The sequence below is a fragment of the Chiloscyllium plagiosum genome, unplaced genomic scaffold (assembly GCF_037043375.1).
Source record: "Chiloscyllium plagiosum isolate Xiang-an unplaced genomic scaffold, Cpla_swu_hap1 HiC_scaffold_6, whole genome shotgun sequence".
NCBI lineage: Eukaryota > Metazoa > Chordata > Chondrichthyes > Orectolobiformes > Hemiscylliidae > Chiloscyllium > Chiloscyllium plagiosum.
In genome coordinates, this window is record NW_028270144.1 from 78820738 (window position 1) to 78844154 (window position 23417).

The 23417-nt window shown below is 41.8% G+C and overlaps 1 protein-coding gene across 2 annotated transcripts in view; it reads right to left on the reverse strand.

Annotated features, from left to right (window-relative positions):
* Nucleotides 1-23417, reverse strand: part of pdgfd (platelet derived growth factor d) — a 180717-nt gene that overhangs the window by 75056 nt on the left and 82244 nt on the right. The window contains exon 2 of one of the 2 annotated variants that reach the window (XM_043691812.2): nt 4657-4843. In XM_043691812.2, the coding sequence (XP_043547747.1) occupies nt 4657-4843 (187 nt within the window). Of the gene's footprint in view, nt 1-4656; nt 4862-23417 lie in introns of both variants that reach the window. The other variant, XM_043691811.2, reaches the window with a different exon arrangement.

Here is a 23417-nt window from a genome sequence, read left to right on the forward strand (position 1 = left end):
GGTATAGGGAATGCTGGATGACTAAAGAAATTGAGGGTTTGGTTAAGAAAAAGAAGGAAGCATATGTCAGGTACAGACAGGATAGATTGAATGAATCCTTAGAAGAGTATAAAGAAAGTAGAGGGAAATCAGGAGGGCAAAACGGGGACATGAGATAGCTTTGGCAAATAGAATTAAGGAGAATCCAAAGGGGTTTTACCAATATATTAAGGACAAAAGGGTAACTAGGGAGAGAATAGGGCCCCTCAAAGATCAGCAAGGCAGCCTTTGTGTGGAGCCACAGAAAATGGGGGAGATACTAAATGAATATTTTGCATCAGTATTTACTGTGGAAAAGGATATGGAAGATATAGACTGTAGATGGTGACATCTTGCAAAATGTCTAGATTACAGAGGAGGAAGTGTCTTGAAACGATTAAAGGTGGAGAAATCCCCAGGACCTGATCAGGTGTACTCGAGAACTATGTGGGAAGCTAGCAAAGTGATTGCTGGGCCACTTGCTGAGATATTTGTATCATCGATAGTCACAGGTGAGGTACCAGAAGACTGGAGGTTGGCAAACGTGGTGCCACTGTTTAAGAAGGGTGGTAAGGACAAGCCAAGGAACTATAGACCAGTGAGCCTGACCTCAATAGTGGGCAAGTTGTTGGAGGGAATCCTGAGGGACAGGATATACATGTATTTGGAAAGGCAAGGACTGATTCGGGATAGTCAACATGGCTTTGTGCATGGGAAATCATGTCTCACAAACTTGATTGAGTTTTTTGATGAAGTAACAAAGAAGATTGATGAGGGCAGAGCAGTAGATGTGATCTATATGGACTTCAGTAAGGCATTCGACAAGGTTCCCCATGGGACACTGATTAGCAAGGTTAGATCTCATGGAATACAGGGAGAACTAGCCATTTGGATACAGAACTGGCTCAAAGGTAGAAGACAGAGGGTGATGGTGGTGGGTTGATTTTCAGACTGGAGGCCTGTGACCAGTGGAGTGCCACAAGGATTGGTGTTGTGCCCTCTACTTTTTGTCATTTACATAGATGATTTGGATGCGAGCATTGGATGTACAGTTAGTAAGTTTGCAGATGACACCAAGATTGGAGGTTACCTTAGATTCAACAGATGGGCCAATGGGCTGAGAAGTGGCAGATGGAGTTTAATTCAGATAAATGCGAGGTGCTGCATTTTGGGAAAGCAAATCTTAGCAGGACTTATACACTTAATGGTAAGGTCCTAGGGAGTGTTGCTGAACAAAGAGACCTTGGAGTGCAGGTTCATAGCTCCTTGAAAGTGGAGTCGTAGGTCGATAGGATAGTGAAGAAGGCGTTTGGTATGCTTTCCTTTATTGGTCAGAGTATTGAGTACAAGAGTTGGGAGGTCATGTTGCGGCTGTACAGGACATTGGTTAGGCCACTGTTGGAATATTGCGTGCAATTCTGGTCTCCTTCCTATTGGAAAAATGTTGTGAAACTTGAAAGGGTTCAGAAAAGATTTACAAGGATGTTGCCAGGGTTGGAGGATCTGAGCTACAGGGAGAGGCTGAACGAGCTGGGGCTGTTTTCCCTGGAGTGTCGGAGGCTGAGGGGTGACCTTATAGAGGTTTACAAAATTATGAGGGGCATGGATAGGATAAATAGGCAAAGTCTTTTCCCTGGGGTCAGGGAGCCCAGAACTAGAGGGCATAGTTTTAGGATGAGAGGGGAAAGATATAAAAGAGACCTAAGGGCCACTTTTCATGCAGAGGGTGGTACGTGTATGGAATGAGCTGCCAGAGGATGTGGTGGAGGCTGGTACAATTGTAACATTTAAGAGGCATTTGTATGGGTATATGAATAGGAAGTGTTTGGAGAGATATGGGCCGGGTGCTGGCAGGTGGGACTAGATTGGGTTGGGATATCTGGTCGGCATGGACGGGTTGAACTGAAGGGTCTATTTCCATGCTGTACATCTCTATGACTCTATGACCTGCACAATCTTTTAACTATAACCTATCCTCTTTCTATAGTTTAGCTTAAAACAAGTTCCCACGGGGTGGTGTCATTCCCACTCACGCTAATTGATCAGGAAACCTGGAAATCAGATACAAATGCAGTGGCTGGATTTAAAAAAACATAGAGTCTTTGAGCTATATAGTGTGGAAACAGACCCTTCGGCTCAACTATTTCCTACTGACCAGGATTCCCAAACTAAAGCAGTCCCATTTGCCCGCATTTGGCCCATATCCCTCTAAACCTTTCCTATCCATGTACCTGTCCAAATGTCTTTTAAATGCTGTAATTGTACCCACCTCTACCATTTTGGCAGCCCGTTCTATAGAAGCACCACCCTCTGTGTGAAGAAGCTGCCTCTCAGGTCCCTTTTAAATCTTTCCACTCTTAAACCTATGCTCTCTAGTTTTGGACTCCCCTACTCTGGGGAAAAGAGCTTGGCTATTCACCTTATATACGCCCCTCATAATTTTATAAACTTTTCTGGGTTCCCCATTTGTTCTCCAGCTTTCAGAAGGGCCAAACAAGGACAAAGAAATAGGTGCAGGACTGGGCCAAATTACCATTCCAAAACACTCCACCATTTGGTAACATTATGTCTGATTTTCGGCCTTAACTCCATTTTGCTACTTACTGTCCATGGACCTTAATTCCACAAGAGGTCAAAATCTGTCCATTTCAATTATAAATATTTGTCCTGACATTTTGTCCTTGTGTTCTAGAGTCCCCAGCTGGGAAAATAATCTCTAAAACATTTACCTTGTTAGACACGCTAGCAATCTTTTATGTTTCAATACAATCACCCTTCTTTCTTCTGATGTTCAAAGTGAAAGTCTCATTAAACTTAATCTCTCCTCATAGACAGTCCTTTCATCACAGGAATCAATCCAGGAATTTTTGTTTTGCACCCCTCCCAAGTATCTTTCTGATGTCCAAACTGCACACATATTCCAGGTGTGGTCTCATCAGAGTCCGATACAATTCCTTGCTGTTGTCCTTTAGTCATCTTGTAAAAAGGCCAACAAACCACTTGTCCTCCTAATTGCTTCTAATATCTACATGGCAACGTCCTCGTTTCCATGTAGAAGGACACCCAACTCCATCTGCACACCAACATTTAATAGTTTCTCACTGTTTAAAACATATTCTTGCTACCGAAGTGAATAACCCTGTTTGTTCTTGCACAATGCATTTTATCTTATGGCTCATCCGTTTATTATGTCTTCATCCCTTTGCTGACTTGTGTTTTCGCAGCTAACTTTCCCATGTAATTTTCATTTCCGGTCGTTGTAAATAGCTGAGCTTCCAGGCCTGGCTCTTGCAAGACTCCACTGGTAACTCCCATTTTTTAAAAAATCATCCATGGAATATGGGTGTCATTTGCTCTGCTAGCATTTATTGTCCATCCCTAATTGTCCTAGAGAAGGTGGTGGTGAGCTATCTTCTTGTTCACTTGGGCAAGTGGATGTAAGTTCCTGGATTCTGTCCCATCAACAAACCTATGTCAATGAAACAACTCCAGTACATTCCTTTGACTCATGAGTCAAAGCTTCTCTCTCCTACACTACTCCCTGGTTGGTTTGATCATATATTAAACTGTGTATGATTCAGGGACTAAACTAAGATCATTACTTTTGAGGTTCTGTTTATTATTTTGGACCATAGCTCTTTATGATCCCTCAGCAGAATCTCCTTTTTATTCTACTTACATCTTTGGCTTAACTACCCTGCCAACTTTGCCTTCATTCATATGACATCAAGAACCTTGTAACTATTGCATTAGGGCAGAGTCTGATGTCCCTCCATCTACAACTATGCTGCAACTGGGTGTCCATAATTGACTGACTCTCAGTCACACCCACCTTTTCATGAACACTAACTAGATTTATACAACTTCCTAGTGTAAAGAATGTGCTTACCTCCTGCATCAAAATGTCCAGGTACTTCTCCATCTCCCTGATGTTTACACCTGGGACTCTGACTTACCAACTCTTGAGCTGGACTTCCTTATGATGCAGACACCTACCATAAATGTGGTTGGCTATGGCTGCAATGCTCTCCACAAGCTCCCATCAGTTGTAATTGTGGTGCATGACATGTATATATCATTCCTATCTAGCCTTGTTTCATTTATTTGTGAATTATGAGCCAAGTTGATTGAACCAATGATTTGATCAGGTTTAATTTATATATATACATAGAATTAATGAAAATGTAGCTTTGAAACAAGCCACAACCAGTATGGGAGGCAGGAAAAAGCATTTTTGCCCTCCGCATAGTTCAGTTTAAACACAATGAATGGGGTGGGTTCTTCATAGGAACGGAAATTAATCCCAATTCAGGATACAAATATTTCTAGAACTGGAGTGCTGTACTTCTGCACTCTTGTCAGTCTTAGCATGTAAAATAGAAAATTCAGAGCTTCCATTTGCTATTGACAGCTGCAAAATGTGCAATGTCAAACATCTTATGCCATGCCAGTTTGGAGTCTATCCCCATTTGAAGCCCTGCACCATCTGTGGTCATTTGATCTTATAAATACATTTACAGCTGTACCATACATATGACAATCAAGGATCATTCCAGGTTATCCTCCTAATATAAACCACAACACAAATGGTCAGTTTAAGCATAAATATTTCATAACTTACCCATTTACTCTGCTTACCTGCAAATATCATTTTCTGGTTCCTCCAGTCCAAAACGTGTATCGAACACCAACTGTATCCTTGTGTTTTCAGGAGACAGCAACTTCCACGTCAATAAAATACTCCTTGGATAGTTGAGAGGAAATCGTGGACTCTGTACAAATCCATTATTCACGACATTGATTGTATCTTCTTGCCGATAAATTGCTGTGAGGTGATTGCTCTCTGTTAGTAGTCACAACTTGTACAAATTAGTTAGCTGTTTAATTATTGAAGAACAATGCAAAAAAAAAGCACCAAGTATAACAGTGACTGATAAATCTTCAAACTTTTAATGCTTCCTGGAATTAATGATGTTGCATTAGAAACAAATGTTAGCAGTCAAAGCTGTTAGCTTTTAATGATGCCTTTTAGGTACCGATACATCAGGTTCATGTCATCAGCTGCTACTCAGAATTGTGGCTTAGGTTTCAAACATAAATACATTGAAGGGCCTGTGGGGACTGGAAAGAGTTAACTGTTCATTATTTGAAGTAAAACAAAATCATGGTTATGCATGGCTTAATAATAAGTACTTCATACCTGACAAATCAGAAGGACACTGTGCAGACGTAGCTGAAATTCTATCACAGTAGATGCTGTGATTTCCTCACAGTGTGGAGGCAGGCCATTCAGCTCATCAAATCCACATCAACTCTCTATGAAGCATCCCACCCACACCCAGAACCCTGCATTTCCAATGGCAAGTATTCCTAACCCACACATCCCCAGACACTATGGGTAATTTACCAAGGCCAATCACCTAACCTACACAACGGGAGTAAACCAGAGCACCTGGAGGAGATCCACGCAGATGCCGGGAGAACGTGCAAATTCCCACACAGACAGTTATCCAAAGCTGGAATTGAACCTGGGTACCTGGTGCTGTGAAGCAGTAGTGCTGACCACTAAGCCACTGTAATATCTTTACAATGTGTTTTCTATTTATATTGATTCTTTGATAAAATTTGAAAGTATGCAGTGATGTTGGTCATGGTATAATCTAAACAATGAATTGCATAAGTATTTGAAATGCAAGAGTGAAAATAAGATATGGGACTAGGGCAGGAACTGAGATTCAAGCAGACAGCTGCAATTGAACAGCTAGTATTGGCTCAGGTATGATGAAAGTGAAGACTGCAGATGCTGGAGATCAGAGCTGAAAAATGTGTTGCTGGAAAAGCGCAGCAGGTCAGGCAGCATCAAAGGAACAGGAGAATCGACGTTTCGAGCATAAGCCCTTCTTCAGGAATGAGGAGAGTGTGCCAAGCAGGCTAAGGTGAAAGGTAGGGAGGAATCTCAACCTGTCCAACCCTCTCACCCACTCCAACCTCTCACCCTCGCAACGTGTAGCTCTCCACTCCCTCCGCTCCAACCCCAACCTCACCATCAAACCGGCAGACAAGGGAGGCACGCTGGTAGTTTGGCACACCGATCTTTATATTGCTGAGGCTAAACGCCAGCTCACGGACACCTCCTCCTGCTGCCCCCTTGACTATGACCCCACCTCCCACCACCAAACCATCATCTCCCAGACCATCCATAACCTCATCACCTCAGGGGATCTCCCATCCACCGCCTCCAACCTCATATCCCACAATCCCGCACCACCCGTTTCTACCTCCTGCCAAAAATCCACAAACCTGACTGCCCCGGCCGACCCATTGTCTCAGCCTGCTCCTGCCCCACTGAACTCATTTCTACATACCTTGACACTGTCCTGTCCCTCTTAGTCCAAGAACTCCCCACCTACGTTCGGAACACCACCCACGCCCTCCACCTCCTCCATGATTTTCGCTTCCCCTGCCCCCAATGCCTTATCTTCACCATGGACATCCAGACCCTATACACCTCCATACCCCATCACAAAGACCTCCAAGCCCTCTGCTTCTTCCTTTCCCGCCGATCCAACCAGTACCCTTCCACTGACACCCTCCTTCGACTGACTGAACTGGTCCTCACTCTGAACAACTTCTCTTTCCAATCCTCCCACTTCCTCCAAACCAAAGGAGTAGCCATGGGCTCCCACATGGGCCCCAGCTATGCCTGCCTCTTCGTTGGATATGTGGAACAGTCCATCTTCCGCAGCTACACTGGCACCACCCACCTTTTCCTCCGCTACATCAATGGCTGTATCGGCGCTACCTTGTGCTACCACGAGGAGGTTGAACAGTTCATCCACTTTACTAACACCTTCCACCCCGACCTCAAGTTTACCTGGACCATCTCAGGCTTCTCCATTTCTATCTCGGACGACTGACTCAACACAGACATATACTATAAACCGACCGACTCCCACAGCTACCTAGATTACACCTCCTCCCACCCTGCCCCCTGTAAAAACACCATCCCATATTCCCAATTCCTTCGCCTTCGCCGCATCTGCTCCCAGGAGGACCAATTCCAATACTGAACAACCCAGATGGCCTCCTTCTGCAAAGACCGCAATTTTCCCTCAGACGTGGTTGACGACGCTCTCCACCGCATCTCTTCCACTTCCCGCTCCTCCGCCCTTGAACCCCGCCCCTCCAATCGCCACCAGGACAGAACCCCACTGGTCCACCAACCTCCAGATACATTGTATCGTCCTTCGTCATTTCCGCCACCTCCAAACAGACCTCACCACCAAGGATATATTTCCCTCCCCACCCCTATCAGCATTCCGGAAAAACCACTCCCTCCGTGACTCCCTCGTCAGATCCACGCCCCCAACCAATCCAACCTCCACTCCCGGCACCTTCCCCTGCAACCGCAAGAAATGCAAAACTTGCGCCCACACCTCCCCCCTCACTTGCCTCCAAGGACACAAGGGATCCTTCCATATCAGTCAGAAATTCACCTGTACCTCCACACACATCATTTACTGCATCCGCTGCACCCGATGTGGCCTCCTATACATTGGGGAGACAGGCCGCCTACTTGCGGAACATTTCAGAGAACACCTCTGGGACACCCGCACCAACCAACCCAACCGTCCCTTGGCTGAACACTTTAACTCCACCTCCCACTCTGCCAAGGACATGCAGGTCCTTGGCCTCCTCCATCGCCAGACCATGGCAACACGACACCTTGAGGAAGAGCGCCTCATCTTCTGCCTAGGAACTCTCCAACCACAAGGGATGAATGCAGATTTGTCCAGCTTTCTCATTTCCCCTCCCCTCACCTTTTCTCAGTCCCAACCCTCAGACTCAGCACCGCCTTCTTGACCTGCAATCTTCTTCCCGACCTCTCCTCCCCCACCCCCTCTCCGGCCTATCACCCTCACCTTAACCTCCTTCCACCTATCGTATTCCCAACGCCCCTTCCACAAGTCCCTCCTCTCTACCTTTTATCTTAGCCTGCTTGGCACACCCTCCTCATTCCTGAAGAAGGGCTTATGCCCGAAACGTCGATTCTCCTGTTCCTTTGATGCTGCCTGACTTGCTGCGCTTTTCCAGCAACACATTTTTAAGCTCAGGTATGATGAGACAAATGATTTCTATACTGCAGTTCCTAATAATTCTACACATAATGGTGAGGCAATTATCTTGCCCTCACTTCATTCCTTTATTTACAAAACTGCAATTGCGAAGTATTTTAGACAGTTTCAATCTGTTTCGGTATTTATTATACTGCAACTGAGGCTGAATGTGTGAGGAACAGTCCACGAGTAATTGACCTGAGCTCAGCAAATTGATACAATTTACTATTTTACATCAGATCACTGTAATTGCACAATGGCAGAGATTCTCCTTCAGATCGAACCTAACCAGACAGAGCCTGACCTCCATTTGTCTTCATAACAGAAACTGTTGGCTTGGTTTTTTTTTCCTCCGTCATCAGTGAAGGTTGTTTCCACTAGTAACAAAAAGGAATTCAAACTAAAGCCAGATGAGAAAGTGCAGGTTGGAAATCTGGGTTTAATATGAGCCTTGCTCGAAAACATTAGTGGTTTGAATGCAACGCTGCAAATTCCATCAACACTTTGCTGCTCTGATGACTTTGAGTTCAGGATGTTCAGGAATGTGCACAATCAACCTTATGGAAACTGTGACAATGTTTTTGTGCTCTGATTGCGATAACAGAGTTATTTTTCCTCATAGCGACAGCAGAAAAGCTCATTTTGTGCAAGCTTCATGATTGTTTTTCAAAATGTTTTGGTCTTTGTCTTTCTTTATGACTGATCAAAGTGAGTTCTGGAATGTGGGCCATTTTTCTTTTTAGACACGCAGTTTTAACCTTAAGCAACCTCAAATCAAGTGAAACAATAATTGGAATTTAACTTGTGTTTTCCATGTTGGAAAGATATGTTACAATGTGAGAAAGAACTCTGAACAGGAAGGTAGAATAGGTACACAGAATGGGCATTGGGACCAAAAGACTGTTTGAATAAAAGATTGATGTGCTTCAGTTAGGCAGAAGAATTAATGAGGTACTGTAGCGTGGTATGGTTGCTGAAATAGCAGCTTTTATTTCATGGCATGGAGGTATTGTTATTATAAGTTGATATTTCTGAAGGAGTTAATGTTCATGTTAACATTAGCTTCACCCATTCTACTGTCTCTGGGTAGAAACAAGGAACTTTACTCTAGCTTTTAGAAGGAACAGATATGTCTATAACAGCTTCACAGATTCAAAATTTGGAGATGCCGGTGTTGGACTGGGATATACAAAGTTAAAAATCACACAACACCAGGTTATAGCCCAACAGGTTTAATTGGAAGCACGCTAGCTTTCGGAGTGTCACTAGTTCATCAGGTGATAGTGGAGGGCTCAATCCTAACACACAGAATTTATAGCAAAAATTTACAGTGTGATGTAACTGAAATTATACATTGAAAAATTGATTGTCTGTTAAGTCTTTCATCTTTTAGAATACAGTGCAAGTGAAACTATCACTGTATTCTAACAGATGAAAGGCTTAACAGACAATCAATGTTTCAATGTACAATTTCAGTTACATCACACTGTAAATTTTTGCTATAAATTCTGTGTTAGAATTGAGCCCTCCACTAACACCTGATAAAGGAGCGTCGCTCCGAAAGCTAGTGTGCTTCCAATTAAATCTGTTGGACTATAACCTGGTGTTGTGTGATTTTTAACTTCACAGGTTCAAGTTATTCAACCTGATCAAATGTAGTTGTACTTATTGCTATCATGTGAAAAATCTACTTGTTGTCTCAGAACAGTGTCTCTTCTGCAGATTCTCTGTGGTGGTGTATCCTTGACTACTAATAATTTAATAGGCCAAGGCAAAGCAAACAGACAGGAGGGTGAGGCACAGAACTATCTCAAACAATGCTTACCCAGTACCACATAGCAGTCGAAATGGCACAAGGCACAAGAAGTAGTCATTTAGGAAAAAGAAAACACAGGTTATTGCCAGCAAGGACAGCATTTATTGTCCATCCCAAATTGTCCTTGAGAAGACAGTGCTGAGTCATCTTTTTGGACAACTGCAGTCCATCTCTGTAGTGGTTTGGTACAACCAAATGGCTTGCTAGGCCATTTCAGAGGGCAGCTAGGAATCAACCAGATTGCTATTGATCTGGAATCCCATATAGGACAGCAGACTTCCTTCTCCAAAGAACATTAGCAGACCATTTTTTAATCATTACTGAAATTGGCTTTCATTCCAGGTTTATGAATTCACTTTAAATTCAACCAGGTGCAATGGAGCAATTTGAAGCTTCTCTCAGAAGCCTGGGCCTCTTCCTGGATTACTGATCGAGTGACATTAACATTGCATCACTGTCTCTTATATATCTTTGCATCTTTCTGTTTTGCTCTTATTTTGAAGTTTAAACTATTACACATCTCCCTTGCTTATACCTTCATACTCTATTGTCAAACACATATAGGTAATTTGAACTTTAAGTTGTTTGATTTATTTTGGTTTGACACGATTTTACAAACTGCCTTGGGTAGAATTTAAAGTGGGAAATACGAGGACCTGTCACCTACTATGAATTTTGGTGATCACCCACTGACACAATCTCTGGAAGCCCTGATGAAATAGAATTCCAAATTGGCAGCGAAAGTATCCCAGGTTGCTAGCATCCCAGGAGTCATTTAATTGCTGCATTGCCCTCTCTTGGACAAATATTGTGCTATCTAATCTGGGGGGGCTGTCAGAATGGAGTTCCCAGGGCAGGGCTGTAGAATAGTGGTGCAGAAGTGGTAGAGGAAGAGTCAACAAGTTTCTGTAGGACCTCTCTTCCCAATGCTGGGTCCCTTTATTAGACAAACTGAGAACTGCCAATCTCCCCATGAACTTCTTTGCCGGCCTCACCTCTGAAGGCTGAGCAGCCTCCCCAGGTGGCAAAACCTTCTGAACACCTGTTATCTTACCACCAATAGAAATTCTTTGCCCTGACTATCTTTTTTGTAAAATTCATTCGTGGGACATGGGCATTGCTGGCTCGACCAGCATTTATTGCCCGTCCTGAGTTGCCCTAGAGAAGGTAGTGGTGATCTGCTTTCTTGAACAGTTTGTGTTATTGGTAGACCCACAATATCTTTAGGGAAGGACTTCAAGGATTTTGACCCAGCACCAGTGAAGGAACAGTGACATATTTCCAAGTCAGGATGATGCATGATTTGAAGGGGAGCTTGCAGTTAGTGGTGTTTCCATGTATCTGCTGCCCTTATCCTTCTAAAAGGAAGTTTGAAAGGTTCAGCCTGAGGACCTTTGGTGAAATTCTGCAACGTGTAGCTAGTACACACTGCAAATAGTGTCGGTGGTGTAGGGAGCGGATGCTTGTAGGTGTAGTGCCAATCAAGCTGGCTGACCTTTCCTGGATGATGTCAAGCATCTTGAGTATTGTTAGAGCTGCACCCATCCAGGCAAGTGGGGAGTATTCCATCACACTTCTGACTTGTGCTTTGTAGCTGGTGGACAGACTCTGGGGAGTCATGAGGTGAGTTACCCTTTATTCCTAGCCTCCAACCTGCTTTTGTAGCCACTTTATTTGATGGGTCTAGTTGAGTTTATGGTGAATAGTCACCTTGAGTATGTTGATCATGAGGGATTAGGTGACGGTAACACTATTGGATGTCAAGGTGTGGTGGTTAGTTTGTCTCTTATTAGTGATAGTCATTGCCTAGCATTTGTGTAGTGCGAATGTTACTTGCCACTTGCCAGTCCAAGCCTGGATATTCTCCAGATCTTGTTGCATTTGAACACGGACCGCATCAGCATCTGAGGAGTCACAAATGGTGCTGAACATTGTGCAATCATCAGCGAACATCCCCTCTTCTGACCTTATAATGGAGAGAAAGTCATTGATGAAGCAGTTGAATATAGTTGGGCCTAGGGCAACTATTTGAAGGAGTTCCTTCTGAACTGTCTGACCGCCATCAACCACAATTATCTTCCTATGTGCCAGGTATGACTCCAACTAGCAGTGAGTTTGCCTCCAATACCCATTGAATTCAGTTTTGCTAGAGCTCCTTATTGCCACACTCAGTCAAATGCAACCTGGATGTCAAGGGCTATCACCCTTACCTCACCTCTGGAATTCAGCTCTTTTGCCTATGTTTGAACCAAGGCTGTAAAGAGGTCAGGAGCTGAGTGACCTTGGCATGCCACGGCATGCATTTGCAGAAGTTGTAACTCACTGTCAAAGGGCCCAAACATGCCTTCCAGATGAAGCAGTGTTTGATTTGTATTTCTTTCAATGTAGTCTAATGTGTTCACTGTTCAACAACACGGTCCCCTTTGAATATTCAAACACAGACTGGGTGACTGTTTTGTGGAACTCCTCATCTCTATCTGTAGGATTGACCCCAAACTTCCAGTTGTTTGCCATTTCAATAAACCAGCTGGCTTTCAGATTAACATTTCTAACCTGAGCCTGTTGCATTGTTTAAATGCAACTCAACACAGACATGAGGAGGAGTACCACCTGATTTTCCATTAGGCACATTACAGACTCTAGAACTCAATATTGAGAGCAACAACTTCAGAAAGTCTGTCCTGCACTTTACTTACATCCCTCAATCGCTTGGCTGAGTCTTGTTTGTGTCTTGTTGACTTTGCTGTCAGCACAGTGATCCACTTTCTCCTTTGTCACTTTCACCCATTTTATATCTCTATCCCTTAAACATTACCAACATTAGCACTCACTTTGTCTTTTCCTCTGGGCACCCTCACCATATGTTCTACCCTCTCTTACATTTCTCTCTCTGCAGCATTTTAAAAAATCCATTTTCCAAACCCTTTCAGCTTGGATGAAACATCATATCAGAGTTGAAATGCAAACTCTGTTTCCCTCTTCACAGGTGCAGCCAGATCTTTTGAGTTCTTGCAAAACAAAATTACCAAATTCTGACCATGTAGTCACTGTTGAATATTGCAAAGACCTATCTGGTTCACTTAGGGGAAGGAAATCAGTTTTCCTTATCTTGTCTGGCCTACATATGACTCTAGACGCATTGGAATGTAGTTGACTCATAACTGCCTTCTGGGTAATTAGGGATGAGCAGTGAATATTGGCCTAGCCAGTGAAATCCACATTTCACAGATGCATAAGAAAAATTCCTTTTATCTTTCAAAGTACTTTCTGAACCTGCAAACTAACATTGTGGCAGGCTACCCAGGTTTCTAAAAATATTTCACAGGTCTCCAAACTCTCTTCACTTAAGTAATCCACTGCTTTTTTATTTTTCCTCCCAAAGTGGAGAAGTTGATAATTTCCTACACTTACATTCACATTGGCAAAATTTTGATGACTCATTTAACCCATGTGTATCCCTTTGCAGACTCCTTGTGACCTCTTCACACATATTCTTCTTCCAAGCCTTGTGCCATAGGCATTTCACTCCCTTGGTAGGGTCTAGGATAGACACTTTCACTATCAGATGCCTATCAAGCACAACACATTGACTGCTAAAGCAGTCTTTGTCTACTTTGAGAACCAAGCTTTATTAATACACATGTAGTGGACTGCAAGCACCATGAAGACAATATCAGGAGGCACAGAAGGATGATCAATTGGAAAATGAAGGGTGGGGAGCTCAAAGTGGTAACACCCACAGGTCTTTTGTACAGCTTGAAGATGCTTCTGAAGCCAGCACACCTCTCCACTCATGGATTTCTCACTATGTAGAAGGCTTCATGAGTTTGCAATGGGACCAAAGCCGGTGTAACTTGGCCATCCCACTGTTTAATTGGCATATTTTTAACCTGAGAAATAGTCACACTTCAAACCAATTTCTATATCCTGATTTCCATTCAACAAGTTCAAATGACTTTAAATTCATTGAGGATGAGAGCAGGGAGGTTAGTTTGGAGAATAAAATATCAGACTCAAAGTGATGAACACATAAGATCTCAGCATGATGGAAGGGTAAGTTGATGGTTGATGTCAAAGAAAGTAAATTCCAAATTAAACAACACTTGAGAGTCTTTATCACTAAGGTGGAACTGGGCAAGCTCATGAAATCAATAGGAGAGACACAAAGGGGTTGACAGAAACTGAAAAGAGATAGCTTATGTTTTTTCTGCATTAAGGAAATTTTCCAAAATTTGTTGGACAGGCAATTGATTAAACAACAGCCAGGGAATAAAGGAGAGACAGAAAGGTAAAATAGAAAATAAGCCAAATGCATATGGAAACTAATCCACCATTTTCAGATTATGTTGCCAACAGCAGCCCATTGACAATAAAGAGGCCAATATAAGAGACTTGAATTACAAGAGATGGAGGTTATATAGATCTTAACTCATTTATTGTGTACAATTCTCAGTGCAGCACTTCAGGGAGGATGCTAATGCATTGCAGATAATATAGAAGGGATAATGGTTTCAGGAATTAGAAACTTCATTTGTGAAAATCGACTGGAGAAGTTGGGGCTGCTCTTTTTGGAGAGGAGAAGGCCATGGTGAGATTTGATATAAATGTTCAAATAATATGGCCTCCAGACTAAGTAGACAGACTAATAATCCAGAAATGGATTGTGGATCAGAGGGAACAGCTTTAAAGTGCTTTGGAAACAAAGTAAGTGCGAGATGAGAGAATTTGATTTTCATACAGCAAGTGGTTAATGTTTATTATGTGTTACCCTGAGGTAACCGTGGCTGAAGGACCTGAACTTAAGGGAATTTATATTTTCCAGGAATTGATGTTGGAGATACTGTTAGGTCTGAAGGTTGATAAGTCCACGGGGCCTGATAGTCTACATCCCAGGGTACTGAAGGAGGTGGCTCGAGAAATCGTGGATGCGTTGGTGATTATTTTCCAGAGTTCGATAGATTCAGGATCAGTTCCTGCGGATTGGAGGGTGGCTAATGTTGTACCACTTTTTAAGAAAGGTGGGAGAGAGAAAACAAGAAATTATAGACTAGTTAGTCTGACCTCAGTGGTGGGAAAGATGCTGGAGTCTATTATAAAGGATGAAATTACGACACATCTGGATAGTAGAAACAGGATAGGTCAGAGTCAGCATGGATTTATGAAGGGGAAATCATGCTTGACTAATCGTCTGGAATTTTTTGAGGATGTAACTCTGAAGATGGACGAGGGAGATCCAGTAGATGTAGTGTACCTGGACTTTCAGAAAGCTTTTGATAAAGTCCCACATAGGAGGTTAGTGAGCAAAATTAGGGTGCATGGTATTGGGGGCAAAGTACTAACTTGGATTGAAAGTTGGTTGGCTGATAGGAAACAAAGAGTAGTGATAAACGGCTCCATTTCGGAATGGCAGGCAGTGACCAGTGGGGTACCGCAGGGATCAGTACTGGGACCGCAGCTTTTTACAATATATGTTAATGATATAGAAGATGGTATTAGCAATAACATTAGCAAATTTGCTGATGATACTAAGCTGGCTGGCAGGGTGAAATGTGATGAGGATGTTAGGAGATTACAGGGTGACCTGGACAAGTTAGGTGTGTGGTCAGATGCATGGCAGATGCAGTTTAATGTAGATAAATGTATGGTTATCCACTTTGGTGGCAAGAACAGGAAGGCAGATTACTACCTAAATGGAATCAATTTAGGTAAAGGGGCAGTACAGAGAGATCTGGGTGTTCTTGTACACCAGTCAATGAAGGGAAGCATGCAGGTATAGCAGGTAGTGAAGAAGGCTAATAGCATGCTGGCTTCATTACAAGAGGGATTGAGTATAGAAGCAAAGAGGTTCTTCTGCAGCTGTACAGGACCCTGGTGAGACCACACCTGGAGTATTGTGTGCAGTTCTGGCCTCCAAATTTGAGGAAAGACATTCTGGCTATTGAGGGAGTGCAGCATAGGTTCACAAGGTCAATTCCTGGAATGGCGGGATTACCTTACACTGAAAGACTGGAGCGACTGGGCTTGTATACCCTTGAGTTTAGAAGACTGAGAGCGGATCTGATTGAGACATATAAGATTGTTAAAGGATTGGACACTCTGGAGGCAGGAAACATGTTTCCACTGATAGGTGAGTGCCGAACCAGAGGACACAGCTTAAAAATACGGGGTAGACCATTTAGGACAGAGATGAGGAGAAACTTCTTCACCCAGAGAGTGATGGCTGTGTGGAATGCTCTGCCCCAGAGGGCAGTGGAGGCCCAGTCTCTGGATTCATTTAAGAAAGAGTTGGATAGAGCTCTCAAGGATAGTGGAATCAAGGGTTATAGAGATAAGACAGGAACAGGATACTGATTAAGGATGATCAGCCATGATCATATTGAATGGTGGTGCAGACTCGAAGGGCAGAATGGCCTACTCCTGCACCTATTGTCTATTGTCTATTGTTACCTGGACATATGGTGGAAGTAGGTTCACTGGGGCATTCAAGAGAATAATGAGTGATTATTTAAAAAGAAACATTGTGTAGGGTTATGGGGAAAAGGCAGCAAGTCAAAATGGTCAGACAGCTGGTGCAGACATGATGGGCCAAAGAGCCTTCTTCCATACCTAAACAATTCTGTGATTCTGGCAAGATAATGAGGGTTAAAGCATTGAGCTGTATAGATAACCATTGTTCTTTATTCTTGTTATAGCAGCAGGGAGGAGAATTGAAAACATTTTATATTTGGGAAAGATACAAATAAATGTGAGGCACAGCAGGTGGAGTATTGAGGAGACAATTTAGAGGAGGGTAGAATGAATCATGGTTTCAAGAGATATCAAAGAGATCGAAAATGCTAAGGATGGGCAGTGAACCACAGTCACAATAATAGAATGTATTGTGAATTTCTTTGTCAAATCGCTCATTTGCCCGTTTTATGAATGTGTTACTTTAAGACTTTGTTTGCTGCCCTGCACATCTGAAAATTGGTGCACTGCTCACAATTTATCATCATCTATTAAAATTAATGGGCAAAAAAAACATGGGGAATGCCCACGGGTAAAACTGCTTGCTGGTGACTTGCATTCACAGAATTGTGAGATTGCATGATCTGAATCATGGGGAGTGCAATTTTGCGACATTACCACATCGGAAGTTTAAGAAGGAGTGAAAACTGGGCAGGGTAGAACTTTCTAGCCTTCTTGAGGAGATGACGATGATGACTGTTTTGATGGAGTTTGAGTTGAAGCCAAAGGTTAGTGGTCAGTTGTTGAAGGCTGAAGCGAGGAATTCGGTGGTTATGTATCTCAGAGAGGAGAAATTCAAAGGAGCTTGACATTGGAGACATAGTGCAAGTTCTCTTTATGTAGTCCCAATACATGCCTTACCCCTAAATTTAAAAATAAATCACCATATACTATACTTTTTTGGTATTTACATTATTCATTCAAGCATCTGTGACTTTTCTGATGTTGTGCCAGTTTTGTTATTCTAATCACTGAATACAAAAGGGATGAATATAAAATGGTAAATTCTCCAATATTGTTATACTGCTCATATATGGTTTTCAATTGTTTTGTAAATTTATCTCAACTGAAATTATCATGCTTTGGTTCGCTTCTTTTTAAAGTAAAATAATAATCTTGATACACAAATAGGATATGGAAGAATGTTGAACCATCCCAACAAGGATCTGAAAACGTAGCATCCTTTAGATAACATGTATGATGCTGACAGGGAATTCTTTTAAAAATTGATACTGCCAAGGTTGTATAGATGTGTTAAAATATAAATACGCAATAGTGTAAGCATATAGATACCTTCTGAATATATTGACTGAGGTTATTCCTAAAACGCCACATCTTACAACAATTACATTTGTTGCTTGCATTCATTCTACCACTTATCACTTTAAATCAGTGAAGTGATTATAAACAAAGTACATCACTATTATACAAGCAGAACCTTTTAATAGTGACTCTAAAATAAAATAAGATTTAGCCAAGAACGATGTTGTGAAACTTGAAAGGGTTCAGAAAAGATTTACAAGGATGTTGCCAGGGTTGGAGGATTTGAGCTATAGGGAGAGGCTGAACAGGCTAGGGCTTTTTTCCCTGGAGCGTCGGAGGCTGAGGGGTGACCTTATAGAGGTTTACAAAATTATGAGGGGCATGGAGAGGATAAATAGGCAAAGTCTTTTCCCCGGGGAGTCCAAAACTAGAGGGCATAGGTTAAGGTGAGAGGGGAAAGATATAAAAGAGACCTAAGGGGCAACATTTTCACATAGGGGGGGTACGTGTATGGAATGAGCTGCCAGGGGAAGTGGTGGAGGCTGGTACAATTGCAACATTTAAGAGGCATTTGGATGGGTATATGAATAGGAAGGTCTTGGAGGGATATGGGCCAGGTGCTGGCAGGTGGAACTAGATTGGGTTGGAATATCTGGTCGGCATGGATGAGTTGGACCGAAGGGTCTGCTTCCAAGCTGTACATCTCTATGACTCTATATAAATTGTAAAGTGTAGTGCACACAATTGCACTCATAATCTGGTAAAATAATTATTCAGGCAACATTCTCTTTATTCCTGGAATTAAACCACAGTAATACCTTTATTAAAGTGATTTTTTTGTCATTCAATAATTAAAAATGTTATCGTGGAAACGTACTGATTACACCAGTTACAAATATGCAATAAATGCCCTGGTAGTAATGTGTTAAATTGTAACTCCATGACTAACAGTGTGTTTCAAATTTATACATTTCCAATTACATTTGACCCTCCACCCACCTCTCCTTTTAAAATCTGTCTATTTATATTCATGTCACAGACTAAGAGGAAGGGATTACATTTTAAACCCCCATTGGAGGTATGAGTCACTGGTCAACATCTCAAAGAGGGAGAGTTGGTTAAAATTTGGAGCTCACTGGAATGGATCTTGAATGTATGAAATACTGTAAAACAGATTTAACAGTTTAATAGAATCATAGAATCCCTACAGTGTGGAAGCAGGTTATTCAGTCCATTAAGTTCACACTGACCCTCCAAACAGTATCCCACCCAGACCCACCCCATTCCTATATTTCCCATGGCTAACCCAGCTAGCCTGCAAATTCTCAAACACTATGGACCAATCTATCTAATCTGCACATTTTTGGACCATGAGAGGAAACTGAAGCACCACAAAGACATGGGGAGAATGTGCAAACTCCACACAGTTAGTTGCCTGAAGGTGGAATTGAACCCAGGCCCCTGGCGCTGTGAGGTGGCAGTGCTCAACACTGAGCCACCGTGCCCCAAAGTTTGGCAGAATTTTACATCTCTTGATTTTTTTTCCACTGGACATTTTACATGATATAAATTATATCACCTTGTCATAAGAACACATTGAAGAGTACAAGGAAAACAAATTAGTCTGTGGGGCACACATTCATATAGAAAGCCTAACATTTTTTAGTATGTAGTCGATTATATGTTTTAAATTTAGCCATAATATCATGGATTTGGTAAAACTCTAAAAGTCACAGATAATAAAATAGTATTAATTTGGCGCTATTTTTCCAATTTTAATGTTAATCTGTGTAAGTACTGAGATGAAACCACATTTATTTAAAAAATACATTTTTTCCAGTTTAATTCTGCAGGTTGATTAGAATGCAAACAGAGGGATCATTTAAAAGATCAATCCACCTCACCACTCCACAATGACCTAATTTTATCCTACATCCTCCCTGCATTTTGATATCACCTGGAAGCAGCTTTATTTAGATTGCCGCATAATCAACCAACACTAGTCTAACCAAAGGTTGTTGGAAATTGTTATAGTGAGAGTAGTAATGTTGAGAAAGACAAATTCATGGTTGCGCCATGTGCAACATGGTCTGAAAAGAGCAGTTGTTGTTGTAAAATACTTCCTTGGGAAAAAGAATTTCATAGGTCTCAATCTTTCAAACAGTATGTTCTGCCCTTCACCTGGAGGAAGGATTGGAACATGTGGAAGAGTCTGTATTTGAATCCAATCTGTCATGGAAGTGTCCTTTAGTGTGGGAGAACAGATTGATTAAAAATCATTTATTGTGCGGAAGGTGAGAATGTGTGTGGGATCGTACTGCTAATTGGTCAGGCCATTGTATTTGTGATAGATCACTCCTTGTTAACGTCCTTGCTGCTGATAGGTCAATTGCTTAAAATTGTGGCTGTTGTGCAAGGGTACACATGACACCAACAAGAATGTGTCTTGGGGAATTGTGTGGCGATGATAGATAGCTAAAGCCTTCCTGATGTGTCTTGTATATTGATGTGTGATGGGTGAGTTAAGTTTAGAGTCAGACCTTTAGCCATCGTGGTTACAATATTCAATGTGTTTGATATGATCCATCCAACACATCACCCACTCTGAACATTTTATTTAGAAGATGCAGCAAACCACTATAGATGTAAGACATAATGGCCAGTTATGACTTTGAGTTCACCAATGTGCCAATCCAAATAGTTTTTCTCGTCAAATAACATTTGGAAGAAGAGGTCTCCTTATCCAACTGAACTTTCATCTGATCAAACTTATAGCCTTCTGCTGATGTACCTGAAATCAAAATAATTCAAATTTCAAGACTCCTATTTCAAACACGCTGAAAATGTGTTGCTGGAAAAGCGCAGCAGGTCAGGCAGCATCCAGGGAACAGGAGAATCGACGTTTCGGGCATAAGCCCTTCTTCAGGAAGGGCTTATGCCCGAAACGTCTGTTTGAAATTGTCCTATTTCAAACAGACAAATAATGCTGCTGTGGGATCTTCATTGTCACCAATCATCATTGAGACCTTTATGGAAGAGTTCAAACAAGCAGCTCTTCAACCAGCTTATTTTAATCCGAAACTTTGGCTTCCATATTTTTGACAACACTTTTATGCAAGTTTTAAGGAGACGACAGGAGGAAACTTCCTGGTTTCCTACAATGCCTTAACAAACAACATTTGAAAATTAATTTACTATGGAGAGAGAATCAGAATGTTCCATACAATTTCTTGATATTTTTGATAGACGTTTCATGGTGGCACACCATTACATTTAGTATAACTCCACTCATGCTGACAGATATCTGACTATCAATCTTTCCACCATCCCTCCATCGATCAATGGGTTTTCAACAGCCTCATTAAAATAGCTTACTCCATCAGTAACAAAAACATCCATAGCAAGAATTTGCCATGCATTTCAACTCAGTGGATTTCTTTAAATAAGATTTAACATATGGCCAGTTGTACACACATTATAACAACTACATCCACTGAGACTAGAGTCAGTCTCCCATACATCAGATCTATCTCAGACAGATTGTTAAATATACTCAGCAAATACAGAAGTTTAACACATCATCTAAGAAGCTCCATTTCATTCTTCATACTTACAAGATACCAAATCATTTATAATAAAGTATAGCATGCAGTTGTGAGTTCATATACATTGAGGAAAAGGCTACAAAATACAAACTGCATGAGGCTCAGGAAACCTACTTAAGCATATTGAATGGGACGAGTCAGCTTTCATCGAACACGCTTAATTTCGTAGCCACCACATCCAATGATCCAACTCAAAACCTCTCTTCCATTACAAACTGGCATTTAATAATTTCATGTGGGCTGAACTTCCCTGACTCTTTCGCCTCCCCACTCATGCTTGAACCATATCCGATGGTTAAATTTTGGCTCAGTTCTGGAGCTGGTTACTTTATCGTAACTATGGGAAAAATACGCTATAAAATCCAGTTACAACTCCAGAAAATTCAGCTAGTTCTTCAAGAAGGAACTAGATATAGTTTTTAGGGTTAAAAGAATCAAAGGCTATGGGGAGAAAGCAAGCACAGGATACTGAATTGGACAAACAATGATGATCATATTGAATGGTGGAACAGGTACGAAGGGCCAAATGGCTAACCCCTGCTCCTGGTTTCCATGTTTCTATGTTATATAATTTAATAGCAAGATTAAGGGGATTTTATGGACCCCACGGTGGGGTTTGGGGAGAAACTCACATGCGTGGCAACAGTGACTTAATTAGGCAGGATTAGAAATGTTGATTTCCCAAAGAGATGCAGAGATAAAATCAGCAGGCTGTTTATTATTCCAACTATTATGCATGTCCTGTGGTGGGTATATACTTGTAATACATTTCCATGCCGTGAATATTATTAGTCTAAAACTCTTCAAATTACATCTTTCAAGATAAAGTCAGTGACACATAAGAATCCCTTGGCAGTTCATTCACAATTGTTTAAAAGTGATGTGCGCCTGTTGGCTTTTTGCAGTTTTATGCAAGTGCTGTGCTGTTTCTTGTTTAATTTCATAGCACAGAGAGATGAGCAAGAAGAAGGTGTGGCAAGTGTTTTTTTTGTGGTGAGGGAGGTTCTGAATTGGGGTCAGGGGTATGGAGGAGTGGAATGGGAACAGCGTTGTGTATATGGTAGGAGATGGTGGGAAAAGTCCGTTAGGCAGGTTAAGAAAATGATGGGTCTAAACAGCGACGCTGGTAGCACCCAAATGTGTTTCTATTTCAGGTTACTGGCTGGCTGGAATCCTTACAGGGCTTTAGGTTCACTGACAACATTTGAATTATACCCCATGATCGTGATCTTGGATAATGTTCTTTACAATGTTTATAATGGAGGGCCAGCTGACACTACAAGTTCAACCATGCCCTCATAGGATGGTGAGTACAACACTGGGAATTAAAATAAACATTCAACAAAGAGTGAACAGAACAAAATAAAACATTGTTTCTTTCACAATAACGAAAATGATGCTAGCAATCCTATAACCATTGATGCCTGCCAACAATGAGCCGTGCCAGTGCATTTCACATTCACACTAAGCTAGTCTCAACAAGTAATGAGTATACATGCATGAATAACGTGAAACAAGCTTGAAGTGAAATATTTACAAGTGAAATTTAATTTAAGAACACCTATACCAGTTTTGAACCCTCAAGTCTTATATTAATGGCAATGCAATTGGGCAGGAAATTTGTGATTGAGACGCAGAGCCTCTGTTTGACAGCAGACTTTTTAGTTGGCCTCAGGTAGATACAGTATTGCTAGCTGATGGCAGGTTTCAACAATAAAAACTTCCCTCCAATCGCTGAACTGAACATGTCAAGCCCCTGGAAGAATTATGATTATAATTGAATGGGAAACAGCAAAGAGAGACAAAGTGGAAGAGGCACATGGTTCTTGTTATGATGACGGGAGTCCCAGCCAAGTTCCTGAAATCTATTTAGAGTACATAGATAACAATGATATATTTTAAAGATCTGCCCCTAAGGGTAGATAATGGCCTAGTGGTATTATTGCTTCACTGTTAATCCAGAAACCCAGGTAGTTTCCTGGGGACCCTGATTTGGATCCAGTCCCAGCAGATGATGGGAATTTCAATTCATTAAAAATTTGGAATTAAGAGTCTAATGATGACTGTGAATCCTTTGCTGATTGTCAGGAA